The sequence below is a fragment of the Elaeis guineensis genome, chromosome 4, assembly GCF_000442705.2.
Source record: "Elaeis guineensis isolate ETL-2024a chromosome 4, EG11, whole genome shotgun sequence".
NCBI classification, from domain to species: domain Eukaryota; kingdom Viridiplantae; phylum Streptophyta; class Magnoliopsida; order Arecales; family Arecaceae; genus Elaeis; species Elaeis guineensis.
Genome location: NC_025996.2, coordinates 28,176,892 through 28,201,450, shown reverse-complemented (window position 1 = coordinate 28,201,450; position 24,559 = coordinate 28,176,892). Strand labels below are relative to the sequence as shown.

Sequence of the window (24,559 nt, the reverse complement as noted above, 5' to 3'; positions counted from 1 at the left end):
TGAGTCATCGGTCATACAACGAAAATCGCCAGCCGTCCATTACTTCTCCACGGCCTTAACGGGTATGGCAAGCCGCGGGTGAGTTTAACGGCAACCATCAATGGTCATTCCGCCAATCTGAACCGTTAATCCAGATCACGTCGCACGAATAAACAATATCAGCTGTCAGAAATGTCAGATAAGGAACGCCAGACAGACGGGGATTTAGATTAAAACTAAATGTCACATTTATGAGGCAGAGGCTACTTTTATTATTAAACAGCCGCGGGTAAGCTTAACCAGCACCGGATGCACAAATCTGCGTCGTTAATCAGAATAAGACATTTATTAAGGCACATCAAACGGCCGGAGACATAGAAGAGTTTTGTTGGTTATTAAGTTTAACCTTAAAGAATAAAGATGAGTTGGATCCCAGAAACAGGATCCAGAGAAGCTTGGACATCGAAGCCATCGTAATCACGGGAACTCCGAAGGTGGGGTGGCAAATCTGTGAATAAGTCATAAGGCGGATGGTGAAAGAAAACTCTGTCTCGTTGAGGCCCAATTTATGAGAGCGAGGGCTCACTCGCTAGACTCCAGAAGGGTTTTCCGTTCAGTGCTTTTCTTCCAATGGCGGAGACCGAGAGAAGGGGAGAAGGACGGAACGAGCAGGCGGAGAGGAGGACGAAGAAGAGGAGCAGGAGGCGGCGGGAGGGAGGGAAAGAGGTAGTGGTGGCGGCGGCGGCGGTTGGGGAGGAGGGGAAGGGGGCGTCGACGGATCCGCTGGTAGTCCTGGGGCCGGACATAATGACGAAGATGTTGGAATTCTTGGACGCACGCAGCGTGGCACGGTCAATCGTTGTTTCTCCCCGATGGCACGAGATTGCCACCAGCGACCGTCTCTGGGCCGCAAAGGTCAGTCCTTTTCTGGATTGAAACTTGATTACATGTGCTGTTTTTGGTCCGAATCCTTGCAGGGATGTAGAAAATTAAAGTTTGGTCTGGTACTGCTTTGTTTCTGTTTGTTATTTGGTTGGGTTTGATTTGATTTGATTTTCAATTCATGGACAAGATATTATATGTTTGTAAAATGGGCTGACTTTGCATGTAAAAGTTTTGATTGTTGAATTTTTCTTGGTTGCATGCTACGTAGCTTTGGTTTGTCGACTTCACTGGATTTAACTCGCGGGGTTTCCCCTTTAATGGCTTGAAATCATGGATTATATGAGGAGTTTGAAGTGTTTGTGTTAGCATGGAAGCATCCAGCATTGTCCATACTAATCAATAAGTAAAAGGCTTGTTCGGTATGGTTTTCTTCACCTGTTGCTGAAATTTGTTTTCCTTTTTATCTGTTGATTTTTTTATTTATTTAATCTTTTCATGCATTGGAATTTTATATATGTTGCATTTTTAGAGCTCATAAAAGATTCCAGTTTTTGAGTTTTGTAGGCCACTCAAGTATTTGTTGTTTACTTTTTCTGTGATGCAATAATTTCCAATGCATAATTATTAATCCGCGAGCTTCCTCTGTATCTTAACTTTGATTTATTTGGTGTTGACATTTAGTTAGCACTCATGTGCGTACTTGTCTCTGATTTTGGTTTGGTATATATCAGTTTCCAGTGCTTCCATATTCTGTTATATGATTATTTTTCCTGCGATATTTTTAGTACCTTTTACGTTGAAAGAGTTTACCTCGTCTGGAATTTTCAATCTTGGATGTTTGTCATTGATTCATAATCATTTGTTCAATTCATACTGCTTACTCCACAAATTCTTCTGAATACATAATTTTTAAGTATTGAATTTGAATTTGCAAGCCTTATGGGTCTAGCTTGAGTCATGATGTCAATGCTTGCTTTCAATTTGGTAGCCACCTTTTTTTTGATGACCGAGTGGCTGAACTTTTGGTTGAAATCTTGTATGTCTTCAGCCTCGATCAATAATGTCTGTTCGGAATGAAGATACCTTTCTAATACTGCATCTTCCCAATAACAACCTACAGTGGAAACTTATATAAGAGGATTATAGATGAAGCAGGTAAATGAGGCTTTGTTTTATTGAATAATAAAAACAACAACTAAACATGAAGCTGAAAGCAACTCAATATTATATAATTTAGTTATATGACTATGGACCACTTTTGCGAGGTTTCAATGGTTCATTTTCTTTCCACGGGGGTGATGGGGGCCTAGTCCTTTGTTGCCTCTCCTACAGATAACTGTGTCAGTTCTTTTGCCAAAACCATCGTTATCCTATATGAAGGGGGAAAAAGCACAGAGGGCAATACTAAACTAATGATTTTTGTTTCCAACATTCAGGCAATATTTGCTCTCTGCGGACAAAGTGAATCAATCAGGTGCATGATTCTGAATTTAAATATGGCAAATAATCTCCACCAAGAAAATTCTTGATTGCACTGCTTGTCATTACCCACGAACATCATTGTAAGGAGACCCTTATTATCACTACAAGTGAAATTTTCTAGGGAAGAACTCAATCAGTTAGAATTCAGAGATTTTGTTGTATATTTTATTTCATTAAAGCATGATGAATAGGCTATAAAAACCATTCTAAATGTCTATGCATCTTCTCTTTCTTTTTTGGAAATATGATCCTAGAGGGATTAAAATCTTGAATTAGATAGACCGGCCTGTTTGTTATTGATAAAGGTTGTTGGGTATAAAATAACCCCACCCGAAGTTCGTAAGAGGCCAATCCTCTTAGGACTCTTTCGGCTTTCGACCTTGTGCGATGTCTTTCTGAACTTCTCCGGCCGTCCGAGTTCCACGGCGTCCTCCGGACTCCTCCAACGGACGGGCTTCTACAGTACCCTCCGGACTCCTCCAACGGTCGATCTTCCACGGTGTCCTTCGGACTCCTCCAACGGACGGGCTTCTACAGTACCCTCCGGACTCCTCCAACGGTCGACCTTCCACGATGTCCTCCAGACTCCTCCAACGGACGGGCTTCTACAGTATCCTCTGGACTCCTCCAATGGTCGACCTTCCACGGTGTCCTCCGGACTCCTCCAACTGACGGGCTTTTACAGTACCCTCCGGACTCCTCCAACGGACGAGCTTCCACGATGTCCTCTAGACTCCTCCAACGGACGAGCTTCCACAGTACCATCCGGACTCCTCCAGCAGTCGACCTTCCACGGTGTCCTCCGGACTCCTCCAACGGACGAACTCCTATCGTACTCTCCGGATTTCTCCAATAATGAGCTCCTTCAGTCGTCTATCGGACTGCTCCAAATACTCTTTGAGTTTACTGTCAGTCGATTTTCTACAGTGATCGACTATTCTCCGAATCTTTTTCCGACTTCCTCCTGTCACGACCAACTTTACTCCGAGCTTCTTTCGGACTTCGTCAATGTCCGGACTTTTCCAGCAGCAGGACTTCTACAGTCATCAGATTCCATCCAAGTTTCTATAGTGGTCGGCCACCTTCCGAATTTCATTCGAGTTTCAACAGTAAGCGGTCTCCATCTGGACTTCCACAGCAACCGGTCTCCATCCGAACTTCTACAACGGACGGGCTCCATCTCAATTACAATTGAGTAGTGCGGGATGCCAAGGAAGGAGTTTGAATCTTCTAGGATCTCCACTATTATGGCCTCCCTGTGATCGGCCCATGTGGTGGTGATCATGGACCACAAGACAGGAAAGAAGCCATTGCATGGTCCTTGTTGGGATATACCGACTGACCCCCATACGCTGATTTATCCTCGAATCGGTCCGATCGATGCCCGACTCTACCCACCGGACAGACAGATGACTCCAATAATGACTGCCGACAATATCCGATCGAAGATATGCCCGCCAAACAGACCGATACTATTTCCAACCGACCGAATGACCGAACCCGTATCACCGACTCACTGTCGGGGGTGGCAGCCGACGTCCGACTTTCACAAGGCATCAGATCAGTCGACGATGTTTTCGAGTCACCACCCGACGTCCCGACAGTCGAATACCGATATATAGTCGGCCAGCCCATCTAAACGCCGTACAACCGCTATGGGCTGTTGTTCCATCAAGGACATGCTGTGCGGCCGTCTTGGGGCATTGTCCTGCCAAGGACATGGATCAATTCTGATGACCTGACAATCCACGCCGATTTGACAGTCCCCGACGATTTGACAACTTCCCAGTTGTCTGCACCGTTAATGGCTGGACCATACTGCATTCTACTATAAAAGTGGGTAAGGTAACAGTTTCGGTAAGTTTTTGAAAGTTTTCTCAAGCTTTCTCAAACTCTGCTAAAATCTCATTCGAGTGCTCCATTTCTATTGAAGTAGAGTACTGATTTGAGCGTCGGAGGGTTTTGTCGGAGCACTCCCAACTCCGGTTTAGACTTTCCTTGCAGGTCCCGACGGCGGCCGTGATCCCCTCGACTCCAGCTTCTCCAGCATCGGCGGAATTCTGCACCAACAGAATTGATGCTAGAGGAAGGGCCTGTGTCTTCGCAGGACTCTTGTTTTAAAGGAGTACTCAATGGGACTGTCTTCTTCGACATCTTCTTCTTCTCCGGCCAGATCCCAACTTGATGCCTCGAAAGGCATCCACCAGGCGATCTACGACCTCCACAGCCAGATCTCGGCAAGACCCGCCGGCTCCGGTCCCGTCTCCGGTTTTCCAGGCTCCCCCTCCGGCAACGGCAGTCGGCATGGAGCAGTTCAACCTGCTGGTTCAGCAGGTCAGGGGCTCATCAAAGTGGTGCAGGCCATGCAGCAGCAGCAGCCGCCGCAGGCATCTGTGCGGCTGGAAAGAGCATCGTCGGAATTTCGGAAGCCGACGATCGGACGGCCCACTTGGGCCAGTCGCCCTGTATCCTTCGGAAAGGGGAAGCAGGGGGCGGAGAGCCCTCTGTCTGATCACGATTCCGCCCTCGGAGGGTCCCTACCTCCGTTCTGCTGGAAAACCTTCGAGATTCGCGATCGAGAGGATCTCCTGGATCAAAGGTTCCAGGAGATGGACCGGCGGATCGAAGAGCTCCGCCATGCTTCCCCTGCTTACGGTGAGGATATCTCTACTGATCCTCCTTTTTCTCAAAGGATTATGCAGGAACCGATCCCGTCGAACTTCAAGCTCCCCCAATTTGAGAGCTACGATGAGACCTCAAATCTGGTTGACCACCTGGAGGCCTTCCGGACAACGATGCTGCTCCATGGTGCGCCAGACGCCATCCTGTGCCGAGCTTTCCCATCTACCTTGAAGGGAGCAGCAAGAAATTGGTACTCGGCATTGAAGCCGGGTACTATCTTTTCCTTTGATCAAATGAGCCATCAGTTTGCGGCTCATTTCGTCAGTAGCCGACGTCCCCGGAGAGGTTCAGAGTCCCTCGTCAACATCAAGCAAAAGGAGAGAGAATTCATTCGAACTTATGTCAACCGTTTTAATGCCGCCACATTGGAGGTCCGGAACTTGGACCAGTCGGTCGCAATGGCCACCCTGAAGAGCGGTCTTCAAAAGAATGACCTTTTGTTTTTTCTGGAAAAGAAGTATCCCAGGGACTTCGCTGATTTACTGGCTCGGGCCGAAGGATATGCCCGAGCAGAGGAAGCCTTCAAGTTGAAGGATGAGGAGGCCACGAAGGAGCGGCATGCGGGTGACCCCGGCAAGCCTACAGCTGAAAAAGGGTCGAGTGAAGCTCGGCCGCGTTCCCGAACTCCCTCCAGACACAAGCGTGTCCGAACTCCTCCCCGAGCTCGTAGGCAGAAAAGCCCGGACCGCAGAGTTCGACGGAGCTCTCCCCCAAGAAGATTCCACAGCTACGCCCCTCTCAATGCTCCAAAAGCTCAAGTGCTGATGGAGATCGGGAGCAGTTGCCAAGGCCGGAAAGGATGCGCGCACACCTCGGGAAGCGCAATCCTAACAAGTTCTGCCTCTATCATTGTGATCACGGCCACGGCACGGAGGAGTGTATTCAACTCCAAGACGAGATCGAGGAGCTCATCAGACGAGGTTGGCTCAACAGATTCATCCGACGTCGGCCTGAAGATAGAGAAGATCGGTCGAGGGTCCTACCACCACCAGAGCCGTTAAGGAGGAAAGAACAGCCTGAAGATCGGTCTCCAATCGGGATCATCAACACCATCTCTGGAGGACCCCAACGGGGAGCAGCCAGTGGATCGACCGGACCCCTCAAGCGGCAGAGAACTGAAGAATCTATAATCTTTACTGAAGAAGATGCCCAAGAGATTCAATTCTCCTATAATGATGCGGTGGTAGTTTCTTTAAATATTGCTGACTATGATGTACGCCGCATCCTTGTTGATAATGGAAGCTCGGTCGATATTTTATTTTACGATGCATTCTCAAAAATGTCTATTCCGGATGATCGATTAGGGCCGATAAGCTCCCCATTGGTAGGGTTCACTGGAGATGCTGTGCCAGTGGAAGGAGTAATAACTTTGACCGTAATTGTAGGTCGGTACCCGAAACAATCTAGAGCGCAAGTGGATTTTTTGGTAGTAAGGGCGTCGTCTGCCTACAACGCGATACTCGGCCAACCTAACCTCAACGTCCTCCGAGCTGTGGTATCGACCTACCATTTGAAGTTAAAATTTCCTACAAGCCAAGGGGTTGGAGAGGTCAGAGGAGATCAAGTCCTGGCAAGACACTGCTATAACATAGCCTTACAAAGAAATGGTCAGTCTGACCCCTGTCCGGTTGACGGATTAGACACCCGCGACGACTTTGCTGAAGAACGGGGTGAGCCAATCGAAGATCTTGTCCCAATTCTTTTGAACGATGGGAATGAAGAGCACGTGGTAAAGATCGGCTCCAACCTGGGAGAAGAGGTGCGGACACAGCTCATCGATTTTCTACAAAAAAATGTGGATGTTTTCGCTTGGGTTCCAACGGACATGCCGGGGATTGATGCGAAAGTCATGGAACACCGTCTAGCTGTCGATCCCAAACGTCGGCCAACGAAGGAAAAAATTCGAGGTCATGCATCGGAAAGGCAGAAGGCAATGGCTGAGGAAGTTGATAAACTCCTGAAAGCCGGGTTCATCAGAGAAGTCAACTATCCGAACTGGGTCTCCAATATGGTTCTTGTCAAAAAGGCGAACGACAAGTGGAGGATGTGTATAGACTTCAAAAAGCTGAACAAAGCCTGTCCGAAGGACAATTATCCTCTGTCCAGAATTGATCAATTAGTAAATGCAACCTCGGGCCACGAGCTTCTCACTTTCATGGATGTATTTTTCGGCTACAATCAAATCAGGATGGCGTCAGAGGACGAAGAAAAAACTGCTTTTATCACTGACCGAGGTCTTTTCTGTTACAGGATCATGCCTTTTGACCTAAAAAATGCAGGGGCGACCTATCAACGACTGGTGAACAAGATCTTCAAAGAGCAGATCGGCTGCAACATGGAGGTCTATGTGGACAACATGCTTGTAAAAAGCAAATCCTCAATGAACCACGTCGCCGACCTTGAGGAGACCTTCGACGTCCTCCAAAAATACAAGATGAAGTTGAACCCAGCCAAGTGCGCTTTTGGAGTAACCTCAGAAAAATTCTTGGGCTTTATGGTATCGGGGCGCGGGATCGAAGCAAATCCGGAAAAGATCCGTGCCATCCAGGAAATGACCGTCCCAAAGTCAATAAAGGAAGTTCAGCGCCTTACTGGGAGAGTAGCAGCTCTGAATCGCTTCGTCTCAAGGTCGGCCGAATGGTGCCTACCTTTCTTTCAGTCTCTCAAGCAGCCGAAGAACTTCTGTTGGATCATTGAATGTCAGCAAGCGTTCGAAGAATTGAAGAACTACCTCGGCTCATCTTCGCTATTGGCAAAGCCCGAACCTGGAAAGGAGTTGTTCCTGTACCTGGCGGTCTCTCTGTGGCTCTCGCAGCAGTTCTGGTTAAGGAAGAAGCAAAAATTCAACGGCCGATCTATTACATAAGTCGAGTATTGAGAGATGCCGAAATCAGATACACTAAATTGAAGAAACTAACTTACGTCCTGTTGATTGTAGCCCGAAGGCTCCGACCTTACTTTCAAGGGCACACCATAACACTGCTCACCGACCAGCCGATCAAGGCAGTTCTGCATCGAGCGGATGCTTCCGAAAGGATAGCGAAATGGGCAGTCAAGCTCACAGAATTCGACATCAACTATCGATCTCGGCCGACGATAAAAGTTCAGATATTAGCAGACTTCATAGTGGAATGCACTATTCCGGAAGAAGTCGAACCTGAACGAGGTGAAGCTGACAACCCAGGGCTCCAGCCGAACTCTCCTGAGGAAAGAACAGATTTTCCTGATGTTTTTTGGGCCCTCTATGTGGACGGTTCCTCCAACATGTCAGGTGCGGGCCTGATCTTAGTCAATCCGGAAGGAATTATCGCGGAGTACGCGCTGCGCTTCGAATTTCTTGCGACAAATAACGAAGCAGAATATGAAGCTCTGATTGCAGGACTTAAGATCGCCAAAGAATTAGAGGTAGATCGGCTCCAAGTCTACAGTAATTCCCAATTGGTGGTGGGACAAGTCAGCGGAAGCTACGAAGCCCGGGAGGACAGTATGGCCAAGTATCTCGAAAAGGTAAAAGAGATCATCCCCGTCTTTGGCAGCTTTGACATCAAGCAGATTTCAAGAGTAGAAAATATCAGGGCCGATCTTCTCTCCAAGTTGGCTACACTGGATCCAACCGAACTATCCAAGGAAGTCTTCTTCGAAGTTCTGAAGTGCCCAAGTACGGAAGAACCGCAGCTCGTAATGGAGATCAGCCATGAACCCAGCTGGATTGACCCACTGGTTGCATACCTCAAAGACGGGGTTCTTCTTCATGATGCAAAAGAAGCTCGGAAGCTTAGAAACCAGGCCTCCTGATATATCCTTTATGAGGGCAAGCTGTACAAGAGGTCGTACTCTTTGTCCCTCCTGAAATGTCTCCGGTCTTCTGATGCCGACTTTGTCTTGTGGGAGATATATGAAGGAGTCTGCAGAAGTCACCTGGGGGCCAGATCTTTATCCCATAAACTGTTTCGACAAGATTATTACTGGCCTACAATGTACTACGACTCCATTGAATATGTCAGAAAGTGTGATCGGTGTCAGAGATATGCGAATATTCAAAGATAGCCCGCCTCCGAACTTATACCTTTGAGTGCCCCATGGCCGTTTGTACAATAGGGAATGGATATCCTCGGACTTTTTTCATGGCGTTCGGACAGCGGAAGTTCCTCCTGGTGGCAATTGACTACTTCACCAAGTGGGTCGAAGCCGAATCTTTGGCGAAAATTACAAAAGCTAGAGTGCGGGACTTCGTCTGGAAGTCAATCGTTTGTAGGTTCGGCTTATCCAGAACTTTTATTACTGATAATGGGCGACAGTTTGCTGGAGCAAGGTTTGCTGAATTTTGTGAGGACTTAAACATCTCCCATAACTTCACGTTAGTAGCTCATCCACAGGTAAATGGTGAAGTCGAGGTGACTAACAGGACTCTGTTGCAAGGAATCAAGACGAGACTTGAAAAAGTAAAGGAAACTTGGGCAGACGAGCTTTATCATGTGTTATGGGCATACCGAACTACCCAAAGATTGCCCACGGGGGAGACCCCCTTTGCTTTAGCCTTCGGAACAGAAGCCGTTATCCCGATTGAACTCAAGCTTCCGTCGACGCGAGTTGTGGCATTCGACGAGCAGCGCAACTCACGAGATCTCAAGGCCAACCTCGACTTGTTAGAAGAAAAGCGGAAAACAGTTCAAGTTCGGATGACAGCCTACAAGCAGAAAGCAACCCGCTACTACAACTTTCGGGTCAATAGCAAAGCCTTCAGAGCGGGAGATTTCGTACTTCGGTGAGCCGCTGTTTCACAACCTCAGAACCAAAAAAAACTTGCCCCAAACTGGGAAGACCCGTATGAAGTCAGGGAGGTAGTCCGGCCCGGAACATACTATCTAAAAGAGCTCGGAGGAGCAGACCTTTCGCGATCATGGAATTCGAAAAATTTACGGATGTATTACCGATAATTTTGTCTTAAATAAAAATTTCATATTCGCATATCTTTTCTTCTGGCATGAGCTTATGACGACAGGGAATAACTCCTTTAGACAATCGAAACTAAGCGTGTTAGGAACAGAAGGAGGATCTCGTCCTAACACAAGCAAAGTCGAAGATCCGTTATTAAGAGACCGGATGGGGGAGAGGTCCTTGCAACGGCCCTTATGCGCCCCCACAGCCATGTTAGGAATAGGAGGAGAACCTCGTCCTAACATGAGCAAAGTCGAAGATCCGATTATCTAGAGACCGGATGGGGGGAGAGCCCTCGCAACGGCCCCTATGCATCCCCACAGCCATGTTAGGAACAGGAGGAGAACCTCGTCCTAATATGAGCAAAGTCGAAGATCCGGTTATCTAGAGATCGGATGGGGGGAGAGGCCCTCGCAATGACCTTTATGTGCCCCCACAGTTTTGTTAGGAGCAGGAGAAAAATCTCGTCCTAACATGAGCTGAAATTGACTGTATCGGGAATAGGAGGAAATCTTGTCCGGACACAAACGAAGACCTGATCGTTCAAGACCGGATGAGGGAAAAAGCCTCCTCAACGGCTCCTCTACACCCCTACAATTCCGCTAGGAGCAGAGGGAAAACCCTCGCTCAAATATAAAAAAAAAGAGGGGAGAGAAAAGGGAAAAGCGACGAGCTACGCCAGAGATAAGGAAAAAAACGAACTACATCTAAGACATAAGAGACCTCGTCTCAACGAGGAAGAAAACTCTCGTAAAAAATCCTCAGTCTTTAAGGGGGAACCCAACATTGGCAGGAGAAAATAGACTTCCTCAAAGTAACGAAAAGTTCGGATCCCAAGCTCGAGCACCGGGAGGAAGCGTCAAATTCGAATGGCCTCGAAAAGATCTTCGATCATGAACGAAAAGGATGAATCAATACGACGATGATCAGGAACCTTCGAACAACATCGACATCGAATAAGACAAAAGACAAAAGAGCTCGGTCAACGACAACTCAAAGCAAGAATGGACAAAATAATGAGAAAATTCTTTTTCATTTCATTAGTAAAGTGTGCATTACAAAGCCTTTGAAGGCCAAAAAAAAAAAACAAGAAAAGAAAAGAATACATAGAAGAACAAAAGATAAAAGAAGCTTTAAGGAAGCTCGGCTCCTTCTGACTTCGGACTTTCGGTTCCAGCCATTATCAGGGATTGCGTTAAGTTCTCAACTTCTTCTTCCAGCTCCTTTCTTAACAGCATCTCTTGATACATTTGGTGAAATCGCCGGCTTTCGCCCTTCGATTTTCGAAGCCTCTTCCTCAGAACTTCGGACTCCGCTTCAGCATCCTTGATCGTCTGCTGCTCATAGATAAGCTAAATTTTCAGCCGCTGCAGTTCGGCCTTCTTCTTCCCAAGTGCCACGGACAGTTCTTCCATGGTCCCCCTCAGGGATCGGAGCTCGTCGGAGCCTTGAACCGAAACGGCCTGGGCTCTTTCGGACAACTGCTTCTAAAGGCGAGCAACCTCGTCGGTCGCCGTCAAGCCTCCTTCTGTAGTCGTCTATTTGCCCGCACCAGCCGACTCGATAGGCGTTATAATTCGTCTCGGCATTCTGTAGCTGCTTTTGGAGGTCGGAGAATTTCTTCGATCAGTCCCGATCGTGGTCGGCCTGAGTTGTAAGCCAGGACGAGCTCCCTTCCAATTGGCCAATCTTCTTCCGTGCGATCGTCAACTCGACCTCGAGGGAGCTGATCTTGAAAGCTTGAGTCCAAGATCGGTCGCTGGCGCATTTCTGGAGTTCCTCAAGCTCCTTCACGAAGTTGGCCTTCTTCCGGGTGTAGTTCATGAAGCCCTTTTTGTGGAGGTTCCGAAGGCAAGTAACCTCCACGGTGGCTTTCGAATGGCTCTTACTCAGCCTGTGAAGTTTGTCGTCCATCTTCTTTGATTTCTTCGTTAGGTGATGAACTTCTCTTCTGAGATCCCGGATCATTGACTTCAAAGGAATCTCCTGCGGTAGGGGAAGAGCTTCGGCAGGGCACTGTTGTCGGGAAACAAGAGCGTCACAATGCAAATCATTGCAAAAAAAAAGAAAAAAAAAAGAAAAAGAAGCTTTCTGTAAAGAGGAATCCGATTTCATTGATTGAATAATTCTTAAGTACAAGAGAGAGAAAAAGTTGTAACAAAGAAAAAGTACAAAATTAGAGATTTCGGACCTCTGGAGCAGAAGTGGAGGAGCTCGGCGTCCCCGGAAGGTCGGTCGCGGTAGCTGCGGCAGTTGAAGAGGTCCCGGCTGGAGGGAGACCGGCAGCAGTTTCGGAAGGTTCGACTTCATCGTCGGACGCTTCATCCAGAAAGCAGAGGTCGAGTTTGGGAAACTTCTCGATCACCTTCTCCTGACAAAGCTCGAAGCCTTTGATGAAGGCGGCCTGGCCGAACTGGATATTCAGATCCCTCATCTCGGAGGAGTTCTTGAACTCCTCCACTGCTTGGGCCCGTGCCTCCGAGACTAGGGTCGGGATCTGCTCCTTTAGCTTGGAGACCTCGGCCTCTGCCTTCTTTCTTTCCTCCTCCAAGGCGGCCTTCAGATCTGCCGAGGTTTGTTCCTCCTTCTGAATAGCCTCTTGGAGACTCGCGACTTCGGCGACCTTCTCCTTGAGGCGGACAGCCTCAGCCTGATGACCTTCCTCCGCTTGGGCTGCTTCCTTCTTTGCATTGTTTATCGTCTCGATGTTGGCGATGAGCTGGTGTCCAATCTGCAAGAGCGACCAGGGAGTCAATATGAAAGCTAAGGAATAAGCTGAGTAAAGAAGCGAAAGGAAGAAAAAAGTAAATCGGCCTACCTCAAGAAAGGACCCCAGAGAGTCCCAAACCCTCTGTTCAGGATCGACATGGATGATCCTGTGGACGATCTCGGGCAAAACGCACCTGTCGACCAACCTTTTTATTAAATCCCTGTTGTTGAAGGGATTCTCTCCCGGATCCTCTTCGGAGCTGTTGGATCTTTCGATGGCCGCCCTACCGCTGTTGATCTTGCGGACCATCGTCTTCTTCCTTCTCATCCTCTCGGCCCCGGTGCCTCCTCAGGACGAGACTCGGGAGCGAGAACCTCGGTCGGAGGGCTTCTTGAAGAAGCTTAAGGGACGGTGGGCTCGACATCGGAGGGGGCATCAACGACAACGGCCGCCTGGGCAAGCACGGCCGAGCTTGTCTCCTCCACCCTCGTCTTCTTCGCCAACCCAGAAGTTGCGACGTCTTTCCTCTTGTGGGCCTTGAGACCCTTGGCTAGTATTCGAGCTGCGTTTGCGTCCATATTTGCGATGAAAAAAGATCGGCACAGCTTAGAAACAGAATAAGAGAAAAGAAGAAGCAGCGAATGACTGAAAAAAAATAAAAAAATAAAAAAATAAAAAAATATCGACAGGGTTGAGAGGGCTCAGGCCGACGTTAAATAAAAATTGTTCCTTCAAAAGGTCAGAGAGGAAAGGAGCTGGATAAGCCTCAAGTTTATTGGAGGCTTCAAGGTCGTCCTTTTCCAGGCTAGAAATCCGGCGGACGGAGTCCCTCAGGGAGCCCCACGGGGGCAACCCCAGCCTCAAGGTTGAGCATCGGACGTAGAAGTACCTTTTCTTCCAATTGTGGATAGAAGAGGGGGCACCTTTCAGCAACCCTTTTCTACCGAACTGAGGGGAGAAGTACCACCAGTCCTTTGCCGAGGGATGATGCTTAAAGGTATAGAAGTTTTTAAACAAGGAAAGAGTTGGTCGGACTTCAGCTAAATGACAGAGGAAAAAAAATCCTATCAGAAACCTAAAGGAGTTCGGCGTTACAGAAACTAGAGAAATGTTTAAAAAGCGAAAAAGAGCAACAACAAAAGGTGAAAGTGGAAGTCGAAGCCCGACGCGAAAGGCTTCTTGGTATAAGCAAAAATGGCCAGGGGGAGGGGCGCTAGCCCGGTCAGTTGGCTCGGGAAGCTCAAGCTCGTACTCCGGAGGAACCCCGTACCGAATCCTAATCAGTGAGAGTTCGTCCGAGGTCAAAAAGCTGGGAATGACGTCTGGTACAAAGATCGGACGAGGTCCATCTACAGTACTAGGATTTTGGGGGGCTGGAGCTGACGAACTCCTAGAACTGTTAGAGGAGGAAGTGTTGGAGGACATTTCGAATCAAATGAAAATCCCAAAAAAAAATCCCGAAAAAATTAAAAAAAATAAGAAACAAGGCGCTCGCGGAGAAACCGAACGAGCGGAATGCGGAGGAGAAACGGAAGAACAGTAAGAAAAAGAAGGGTTCCGAAACTAACCTAGGCTGGTCCGAGAGGTGCAGAAGGGCAGCGAGGGCGATGGAGGTCGACCTGAAGGGTGCCTAAGACTGAGAGGGACGCCGGAGGAGGGCGAAGCTCTTGGAAAAAAAAAGGGACCGAAGAGAAATCTCAGACAAGATGAAACCCCTGAAGGAGGAGGATGGGTTTAAATAGACCTTAGGGTCCGGCGCAATAATGACTGCAGATCTTCTTTGGTCGATCTACAACCACCGCGTGTCCCACTCGTCGTGGCAGATGGCTGACAACTGACAGAATCATTATTGCGCCGTACCTAGAGCAACGCTCCAGCGAAAATTCCGAAAAAATCTTTTCGGATCGCCTCGATTTGAAAAGACTCCAGCACCGGTGCGCCAAACGCCAAAATATCTGAAAACAATCGAGTACGGAAATCAAGGGGGCAACTTCGGCTGTTAAAATTTCTTTGTATTTCTTTCATTCGAAATCCGAACTCGAAAGTAGGGGACTGGTGTTGGGTATAAAATAACCCTAGCCGAAGTTCGTAAGAGGCCAACCCTCTCAGGACTCTTCCGGCTTCCGACCTTGTGCGGCGTCTTTCTGAACTTTCCCGACCGTCCGAGCTTCCACGGCATCCTCCGGACTCCTCCAACGGACGGACTTCTACAGTACCCTCCGGACTCCTCCAATGGTCGACCTTCCACGGTTTCCTTCGGACTCCTCCAACGGACGGACTTCTACAGTACCCTCCGGACTCCTCCAACGGTCGACCTTCCACGATGTCCTCCAGACTCCTCCAACAGACGGGCTTCTACAGTACCCTCCGGACTCCTCCAACGGTCGACCTTCCACGGTGTCCTCCGGACTCCTCCAACGGACGGGCTTCTACAGTACCCTCCGGACTCCTCCAACAGACGAGCTTCCACGATGTCCTCCGGACTCCTCCAACGGACGAGCTTCCACAGTACCATCCGGACTCCTCCAGCAGTCGACCTTCCACGGTATCCTCCGGACTCCTCCAATGGACGAGCTTCTATCGTACCCTCCGGACTTCTCAATAATGAGCTCCTTCAGTCGTCTATCGGACTGCTCCAAATGTTCTCTGGGTTTTACTGTCAGTCGATTTTCTACAGTGATCGACTACTCTCCAAATCTTTTCTCGACTTTCTCCTGTCACGACCAACTTTACTCCGAGCTTCTTTCGGATTTCGTCAATGTCCGGGCTTCTCTAGTAGCAGGATTTCTACAGTCACCAGATTCCATCTAAATTTCTATAGTGGTCGGCCGCCTTCTGAATTTCATCCGAGCTTCAACAGTAAGCGGTCTCCATTCGGGCTTCCACGGCAACCGGTCTCCATTCGAACTTCTACAACGGACGGGCTCCATCTCAGTTACAACTGAGTAGTGCTGGATGCCAAGGAAGGAGTTTGAATCTTCTAAGATCTCCACTATTATGGCCTCCCTGTGATCGGCCCATGTGGTGGTGGTCATGGACCACAAGACAGGAAAGAAGCCATTGCATGGTTCTTGTTGGGATATACCGACTGACCTCCGTATGCCGACTTATCCTCGAGCCGGTCCGACCGACGCCCGACTCTACCCACCGGACAGACAGACGACTCCAACAATGACTGCCGACAATATCCAGCCGAAGGTATGCCGGTCAAATAGACCGATACTGTTTCCAACTGGCCGAACGACCGAACCCGTATCACCGACTCACTGTCGGGGGGTGGCAGCCGACGTTCGACTTTCATAAGGCACCAGATCAGCCGACGATGTTTTCGAGTCACCACCCGACGTCCCGACAGTCGAATACCGACATATAGTCGGTCAGTCCGTTTAAATGCCGTACAACCGCTATGGGCTGTTGTCTCGTCAAGGATATGCTGTGCGGCCGTCCCGTCTTGGGGCATTGTCCTGCCAAGGACATGGGTCAATTCTGATGACCTGACAACCCACGCCAATTTGACAGCCTCCGGCGATTTGACAACTCCCCAGTTGTCTGCACCATTAATGGCGGGACCATACCGCATTCTACTATAAAAGGGGGTAAGGCAACAGTTTCGGTAAATTTTCGAAAGTTTTCTCAAGTTTTCTCAAACTCTACTAAAATCTCATTCGAGTGCTCCATTTCTGTTGAAGCAGAGTACTGACTTGAGCGTCGGAGGGTCTTGTCAGAGTACCCCCAACTCCGGTTTAGACTTTCCTTGCAGGTCCCGACGGCGGCCGTGATCCCCTCGACTCCAGCTTCTCCAACATCGGTGGAATTCTGTACCAACAAAGGTGAACTGAACATAATAGTCTATGTTCAGGAGTTGAAATGAGAAAACTTCCAAGTGCATATGTTTGTTTCCACCATCTCAACTTTGTCTTTTGCCTACCCACTAAAAATTTTAGATTTATGTTGTCAAACCTTGAAATACACTGGCATTATCTGCTGTTTTCTCTATACAAAATAATCTTTTTATCAGTAGATATTTGTGCAACACAATGGCAGGTTAAATACTTTCGGATAGATAGATCATCATTTTTTTCCTTAGTCTGGAACTTTTCTAAAGTTAAATTATCAAACTTACAATTTTCTTTATTCTGTGTTTGTCCAGTATGTTTCTTGCAATAAATTTTACCTGTTTCTGTTTCAGTGTGAGGAATTGTGGAAGGGAAAGGCACACATTCCTCACATGTCAAAGGGGCGAGGATTATCAAGGCTTGCGGCTTATTCTCTATCCATCATGGATGGCAAACGAGTGAGATACAGCCTTATGTTAAATAATATTGCTAATGTTCACTTATTTCCAGTTGCATTTCTTTATTTTGTTTCAAAGTGTATTTGTTCTGGGGATAATTTAAATTATCCATCATTTAGATTGTACCTTCATGTTTCCAGTTATTATGATATGTGATGAAGGCATGTGCTTCATATATTTTTAGGAATACAGAACATAACCTACAACCAACGGTGCTAGTATTCTTTTTTTTTTCTTCACCATTCTTGTGCTAAGACCCTTTTTATTATAATTAAACATAGGAAAGGCCCTTTTTTCTTACCATGATTTTGAAAGGCAGTGTTTGAAGTACTGACCGTATCTAACTGGACTCGATGTGGTCATACATGGTATGTTCTTGCAATATATGTGGACCTTTAAGTCCATATGTGGGGCTCTTGGCCTTTGTTAACTTGTAAGTGTGATGTGTTGCAGTATCACCACCAGTTGGTGGCTTGTTGCATCATCTCCACTAGTTGGTGGCTTTAACTTTGTGGCCCATACCTGCCCATGTAGCCATGGAAACCAAAGATTAATATCCACTTACAATTTATATTAAACAAACAAGGCTGCAAATGTTGCTATTCACTTACAATTTTTATTAAACACACAGGACCATAAAGATTTCTCACAACCTTGTCTGCAGTTATTTGCATTCAAATAAGTTGGAAACATTTAGTAAGATGCTAACAACCACTTTGGATCTGCTTTTTGAGATTTGTGGAATAATGATGTTGTTATCATCGGATGCTAGAGAGATTCAAACATCCATAGTTATGTTTACAAATTACAGTATGGTCCATGAGGCTGCATTCCAAGCTCATGCTTGGAAAAAATAATTTCATTTGTGTTTTGGATCCAAACACTACCCATTGGTGATAATTTGTTTGTTCAGTTTGTGCCACTAGTTTCTGCCTTATAACTTAGATTTCATGGTTGTAGTAATATGCAGTGAGTAGAATATTCCTATTTACTATTAGTAAAAGGTCTATTAGTATGAGCCTAGATCTAACATGGTGTTATTGCTGGTTACCAGACTCGCATCATGAAGGAAGATCTCTGTTCTCATGTTTGGGAATTTCGTTTTAAGAAGGTTTGTTCCACCCTTCTGCATGTTCATTTACTTGTCTATCTGTGAGTTATAGACTTTGATATTTATCACAAATAAGTTTGGCTGATAAGTAATGCTTGCCATCTCAGTCCATGATTCCATGTATTTGAAATTTCCCCATAAAACCCAATTGGTTGATTGGGGAAAAGCCAAAGATTGCACCTTTGAAATCTCTCATACTGATTTGGGATGAAATTGTAGACCGTTGTCCTTGAAAATGCTTGTTTAAGCGGTTGGTTGCTGACCAAATATTGATCACTCTATCATGGCGAGTCTTCCCAAGAAAGAATTGATATATGTAAATTATGCAAAATAAACTGGGCAAAGGTTTGCAAGAATTGATAAAAACATTTTTAGGTTCTTTTGTGTGATATGAACCATGAAAAAAACTGCTTATATGATCTATGAATGTTCATCGGACATCTTTTGCGTGCAGACAGCTCCAGAATATTGGCGGAACCTGGACCCTTCATGGAAGGGAACTGGTCCACCAATGCGCCGCTACTTCCACCCCAATGGCTCCCAGACAGCTGATCCCAATGACAAAGTGTGGGGTGGTCATGAATGTACATTTTCAATCATTACTAGCTACATTGGTAAGGGGCAAATCAGGAACCACTACGTGAGGATCAACAGGTGGCCTCCAATGACTGTTTCGAGGAGGGAAGACTGGAGCTGGGAGATGGCAAACCACCTGTATTGCTACAACAGTGTTCCTGATGCTGAGAAAGAAGGTGGCACTGGTCCACTCTTTCCAGTCTGGTAAGTTGACAAAGTTGTACAACCACCACCGCTGCTGCTGCATCCCTGAAGTCTGGATGAAAAGGTTTTGTGATACCTATCTGACTTCTTGTTCGTCAAAGTAGGTTGCCAGTGTTTTTTTGTATATACTATGCTGAATAATCATTTGGGCTTGTCGAACTTTCCTATGTATGATAGTACAAAACAAATGATCCCTTTATACTTGCATTGCTATTTCAAGCCTAATATGTTGTAATGCTGGTTTCCAAAATCTTTGGGCGATTGGTGTTTCTTAGTTGTTGTTGCTGGTAGAGCTCTCAGGGAAAAGAACTCCTGGACTTGATTGTATTCTGGCCTAACCAAGCCTACACTTGATTGTCTATTGATGACCTTATTGAGGTCAAAGAGAGATTTCTAATGAGTGGAAATCTAGTGAGGGAATTCTACAAATGGCGCCTATTTGGAATACATCATGCTCTGAGTTGGAAGAGTTTCAAACCTATCAACTTATGTGACCTTTGTTGAAGATCTGATCTGTATGTTGTAAGCTATAGTTAACAGACTTGTAGACGCCATAGAAAGGAGCAATTTTCTGTTTCCATATAAGATTAAAGTGGATCATTAGCTTGGTTGGGACTTAAAGGGCCATCATTGTCAGGTGAAGTAATAAAGTGGTGGCCAACCTAGGGAAGAAACTTGAAGTATTAAAATGCCTACGAACAAAGTGTTGGTAATAGTCTTGATAAATGGATCTTAGGTTGTGTTTGGTGCATTGTCAAGTAATTTTAATTTAAATTATCTGTAATTTGAATAGATTGTCGGTAATATTGATTACGATATTTGATATATATAGGTAATATTGTGGTAAAATCATTGAGAATCTTGATTGACATATTTGGTATGACAATCAGATTACTGATAATGTAATGTCAAATTTTCAAAAATTTTTTAAATCAAATTATTAATTTAATATTTTAAATTATTTATTTATTTTTTAATAATAAAAATTATTATATAAAATTTTTTATTATTTTTAAAATTTATTTTTTTTTCTTTTTCTTCTCCATCTCTCGCACGCCACACCCCGGCCCCCCACCCCCGGTTGTTCGGCAACGCCCCCTCGGTCGTCGCGCCTTTTGCACCATCTCCTGGCCTCCCGACAAACCCGCACCTCGTGCCCCCCACGGTCGTCTCCATTATTGTCCTCATCCAGTCGCACTGCTACCCTTACTTATCCTATCGGAGGTCGTGCCAGCGGAAGAAGGCAGCGAGGGTCAGGAAAGAGATGGCGGCGAGGTCCGACTCCAAGAGTTGGACCAGTTGGTACAAGGGGATCATGGCGACAGAGGGTGGGGGACGGAGGGAGAAAGAGGTGGTAGCAGGAGGGACGACGGCGAGGACCATAAAAGCGGTGTAGGAGGAGGTCCTGCCGCTGGAGGCTGGAGGAGTGGTCGAGAGCGCAGAGTAGCGGAGGGTGGTGCGGTCGCGGGAGGGAGGGTTGGGGGGGAGAAGGCACGGGTGAGGGATGGGTAGCGCCGCACCGGAAAGAGAGAGGGTAGTTTTGTTCAGAAATTTTATAACAAAATTACTAAAATAATGATAATCTAGATAGCCACCCCTTTCTTTGATAATTCAAATTATCTCATGAGAGGTAATCTGGATTGCCAAGGCAATCTGGATTACCAACCCAAAAATCATACCAAATATGTAATCCAGATAATCGCATTAAATTATGAACAATTTGGATAGATCGTCACTACCAAATGGAACCTTAGTTTTGAAAGGTGATGTGAAAAGTGGGAGATCTGTGAGAGCTGATTTCCCTTACTTTGCTTGCAGCGGAGACTTTCGTATTACTTATTTCTCAGTTACATTAGGGACAAAGTCTAGCATAATACAATTATTTAAACATGGGTGGCATTGTCTATACTATTGACTCGTTATCTGAAGGCTCAAATTTTTGAGGATCAATGTTAGCATGGTACCCAGTCTTAGGTTACTGGAGGTCATGAGTTTAAATTCCCGCTAAGTTTGTGTGTTTGATTAATTCAGTTGATATCTTGTCTCCATTTCAGTCTCCATGCATGTAATCTGGATCAAACGTGGGTAGGATGGTACCTTTGGAATCAAAGAGGTAGAATTCATTTTCTCAAGCTATAAGACCTTTTTCTGTGGCTACCTTGTCTTGATGCCTCTACTGATCTGGCTTGACAGGGCAAGAAAATTTGAAGAAATTATGTGATATAATAGATGTTGTCAGAAATTCAAGTTTTGGATAGATAGTCCTCCACGGACTTTGGGCTGCTAGTCAATGTCCCTGGTACGCAGTGCCCTAATAAGCAATAACAAGTGCCTTAAGTTGATTTATGACTTTCTGGCCTTAAATAAGAACTCTTCAAGGGCTCATAATGCATACAAAATATGCTATTTTCCCCAAATAATCAATTTCAACCTCCTCTTAGTAGTGGTTCAGAAAGTTATCAACCATGCTTTGGTTTTTCCTTTTTCCCAAAAAGATTTGAAACATGTGTTTCACCTTTAAGGGGTATTCCCTTGATGAATTTTTTTCCCTGAAGCACACACAAGTGTTCGCTTTTATTTGATTTGAAAACCTCTGTAAAAGGATTGTTGCGTTCACTACTCTAGCCGGCGCGCCGCCCAGATCATAATTTAGTTGCAATAACATGTTCCTCTCAGTTTTTTTGCCTCTAGTTAGTTATATCCATACCTCTTTGTACCATATTTGCTGAGAGAGCCTCAGATTGGAACTAATATTGTAATTTGTGATTTGGCATCTCTGTGCTTGCATATATTTCTATCCAATTATCTTCTCTTATTGGTTAAATGGTTTGCACTATTTGATTCCAATTCAAACTTAGCATTACATGGAATGTACTCTTGATGTTTTAAAATGAGTGGAGAAATTTGTGATTGCATTTCTTTTCCTTTTGTTGAAGAGGATGTAAAAGACCTCAAGTAGCATAATTTTCTTTTTAACTAATCTCTAAACCATTAACAGGGTAGTTTGTCCGTGCCACAAAAGTTATGGTTATTAATGAAATATCAAAAGATAGAAGGACAAGCAGTGATATAATGAACAATGTAGTGAGGAAGGATCATGTATGCGCCAGGACAATTCATTTGGAATTTGAAATTAAAAGATGTTGCTAGATAAAAGTACACAATGACTGGTATTATACAAGTTTCAGACTTCAGTACAGGACTGGTTAAAGAACACAAGCAGCAGCCCTCATTTCACTTCCTTGATCTCATCCAATGCATAGTTGTTTGTCGACACACCGGCGTAGTTTACTTTATTGAATCGAACCACCACAGGATAGCGAGTCCTTGGGTCCTGAGTTGGAGGATTTGTCATTAGAAATTAAGTGAAGACAAATAAAGTTGATTTGAGGGAGAGAAAGAGAGAGACAGAAAACCTGATCCACGGTCACGACTGATCCAATGCCATTATACCAATAAGATTCCTTCCTGAGGATCTTCACCTGAGCAGAGAAACAGATGAAGCATGAATGAACTAAATCTAAGATAAATTTTCAGTTACAGCAGATGTTGCAAGGTAATACCTCTCATGTTGCTTGGTTTTCAGTTGGCACTGTTGATAAAATTTTCGTGTTACTAAGGCATTTCTCCATTGAATTTGTTCCCAAATGGCTCCAATATGGTGCATGTTTCTCCTCTAGAATCATTTGAGCTAGTTTGAATGCTTTCATTTTTTGTTGAGGATTAAAACTAAATTGGTTTCAGTATTCAACCATTGAACAACTTTACGGATAGATTGTAAGAGTATGTTAGTAGTTTGGATAGATCTAATGCCCTGATGGAAAACCAAGGCACAACTCTATCCTTAGTTGACGGGATTGATATTGATCATCAAAAACTTGTCATATTAGCAAGTTTTATAGTTTAACAGATTACGTGCTAACCATGCATCTTGGATGCCTTCTAACAGATTATTATGGCCATTATTTAGAATCATGATGTGATATGCACCCGAGGACTAATACTATCATCATGCATACCTTTGTCCCCCTCTTTGGTCCAATTGGTGGTGGCGGAGGGGGCTTGGCAGCCTCCTTGGGTCCATCCTCTTTTGTGGGAGCCGGTGGCGGCGCCGATGCCTCTTCAGCTCGAACCACAAATCTTCTGCTAGGCTTGTAGAAGGTGACGGAGTTGGAACGCGAGGAAGCGTTGGAGGTGGTGGAAAGGTTGGACGTGAACACGAAGCTTGAGGCCGCTGAGGCCATGCTGGAGGTTGCCATAAAATGAGATGGCCTTGTTCTTTCCTGGGCTCTTCTCTTAACTTTGGAAGCTTAACGGTTCTCCGTTGTGGAGCGTTAGGATAGTGGAAGGGGGTGGAGTTGACGCGAGCTAAAGGCCTCAAATTGAAGGCGAACTTATCTCCACCCACTGTCAGGGGATGTGATCATTTCCTCCATTGAGGTGGTGACACGTGACATCCTATCCACTTGATGCGGATAACGTCATCTCCAGATATTCATGGAAGGTTTATGTGGTTCCAATGCATAAGATGAGAGTTCAATAATCTAAAATTGTCCTGTAATACTAGTCTAAATAACTTAGGAATTGGGAGTGATGGTAGTTCTTCAAAACTAGAAACAATTATAAGAAAAACTAAAATTAAAAACTGTTTTAACTGTCATATTTATTACAAAAAAAAAAAGGCATAAGAAAATTGATGGCAGTTGATGAACAATCACCACAAAAAATATGTATGTATGCATGTATGTATGTTATATAAACAAAGGTAGTTGAAATGTGTGAATGCTTGAAAAATTTTAGTTAATTAGATTGTCTTATTTTGGCAATGGAAGAAACTCGTGTCATTTAATAATATTTAAGTAATTCGGGTAATATAGTTATGCATGTAAAATATTAGTTGAAATGGAGTGAAAGAAATGTGATTAGGCTAATTTGCCTGTATAAAAATATTCAGTAAAAACAATTTATTTTAACATCATGAAATGACCAATAGAGCTTTATCACAACCTACAAATGCAAGCTAAATCTGTTTTGGCTGGGTTGGCCAGTTTTTACCTAACTTGAACTAGCTTGAGTGGGAAATGTCAACCAAATTTCCAGCAGATTGAGCCTGAAATGACCACTAGGGCTTTATCACAACCTACAAATGCAAGCTAAATCTGTCTTGGTTGGGTTGGCCAGTTTTTACCTAACTGGGACAAGCTTGAGTTGGAAATGTCAACCAAACTTCCAGCAGATCGAGCTTGGAAACTTACATGAATCTCATACAAAAACTCCTACATCCTATCATCTATGCCCACAGCATCCCAACCAGATCCAGTCTATATGCGCCCAATTTAATGTGCAATCCAATCAAGATCTTAAAACCAAACAGATTAGCCCGAGTAACAACCCTAGCCTTTCAACACCCCATCAACATATACCAGTTCTACGCTGGGACATCTTGGATTGTAATAGATGGTTGAGACATCCAATTGGTACCGTTCAGTTATTTTAGCCGGCTTCTGCCAATTGGCACTCAATTGCCGTTTAATTTAATTGGATTGACCCGTTAGTTGCACCTTGTACAAAAGATGCTTTGTTCCCTGTAAGTTGGGTGTAATTAACTTCTTGGTGATTGTAAAGTTCTGACGTGTCATAAGGATTTTACAGTTTCTTCTTAGACCACTACCTGGTTTGCTTTGGTAGGAAACGTGCA

The 24,559-nt window shown here is 45.3% G+C and overlaps 2 protein-coding genes across 4 annotated transcripts; one reads left to right on the top strand and one right to left on the bottom strand.

The window, feature by feature from the left end:
• The first annotated feature begins 594 nt into the window (after positions 1-594).
• On the top strand, positions 595-19,096 carry LOC105043123 (uncharacterized). 3 transcript variants are annotated; one of them, XM_010920541.4, is made up of 4 exons: positions 595-894; positions 16,866-16,970; positions 18,025-18,081; positions 18,536-19,096. In XM_010920541.4, exons 1-4 carry the CDS (start codon positions 610-612, stop codon positions 18,863-18,865), a joined length of 777 nt encoding a protein of 258 aa, XP_010918843.2. In that variant the 5' UTR covers positions 595-609; the 3' UTR covers positions 18,866-19,096. The 3 variants fall into 3 exon arrangements, with proteins under 3 accessions (XP_010918843.2, XP_073112080.1, XP_029119848.1); XM_073255979.1 differs by lacking the exon at positions 16,866-16,970; XM_029264015.2 differs by lacking the exon at positions 18,025-18,081.
• A 2,865-nt stretch (positions 19,097-21,961) lies between these two features.
• LOC105043122 (photosystem I reaction center subunit IV A, chloroplastic) lies at positions 21,962-23,229 on the bottom strand. Its single transcript, XM_010920538.3, has 3 exons — positions 22,881-23,229; positions 22,278-22,343; positions 21,962-22,195 (listed from the first exon to the last, which is right to left on the bottom strand). Exons 1-3 carry the CDS (start codon positions 23,118-23,120, stop codon positions 22,091-22,093), a joined length of 411 nt encoding a protein of 136 aa, XP_010918840.1. The 5' UTR covers positions 23,121-23,229; the 3' UTR covers positions 21,962-22,090.
• Positions 23,230-24,559: the final 1,330 nt, after the last annotated feature.

Bases quoted from the DNA above. Each gene is read 5' to 3' on its own strand.
- LOC105043122 (XM_010920538.3), bottom strand. From the start codon at position 23,120: ATGGCAACCTCCAGCATGGCCTCAGCGGCCTCAAGCTTCGTGTTCACG. The intron at 22,344-22,880 runs GTATGCATGATG...TTCTCTGCTCAG, and splicing joins GACCAAAGAGGGGGACAAAG to GTGAAGATCCTCAGGAAGGA. The intron at 22,196-22,277 runs GTTTTCTGTCTC...CCTCCAACTCAG, and splicing joins CAGTCGTGACCGTGGATCAG to GACCCAAGGACTCGCTATCC.
- LOC105043123 (XM_010920541.4), top strand. From the start codon at position 610: ATGGCGGAGACCGAGAGAAGGGGAGAAGGACGGAACGAGCAGGCGGAG. The intron at 895-16,865 runs GTCAGTCCTTTT...TTTCTGTTTCAG, and splicing joins ACCGTCTCTGGGCCGCAAAG to TGTGAGGAATTGTGGAAGGG. The intron at 16,971-18,024 runs GTGAGATACAGC...GCTGGTTACCAG, and splicing joins CCATCATGGATGGCAAACGA to ACTCGCATCATGAAGGAAGA.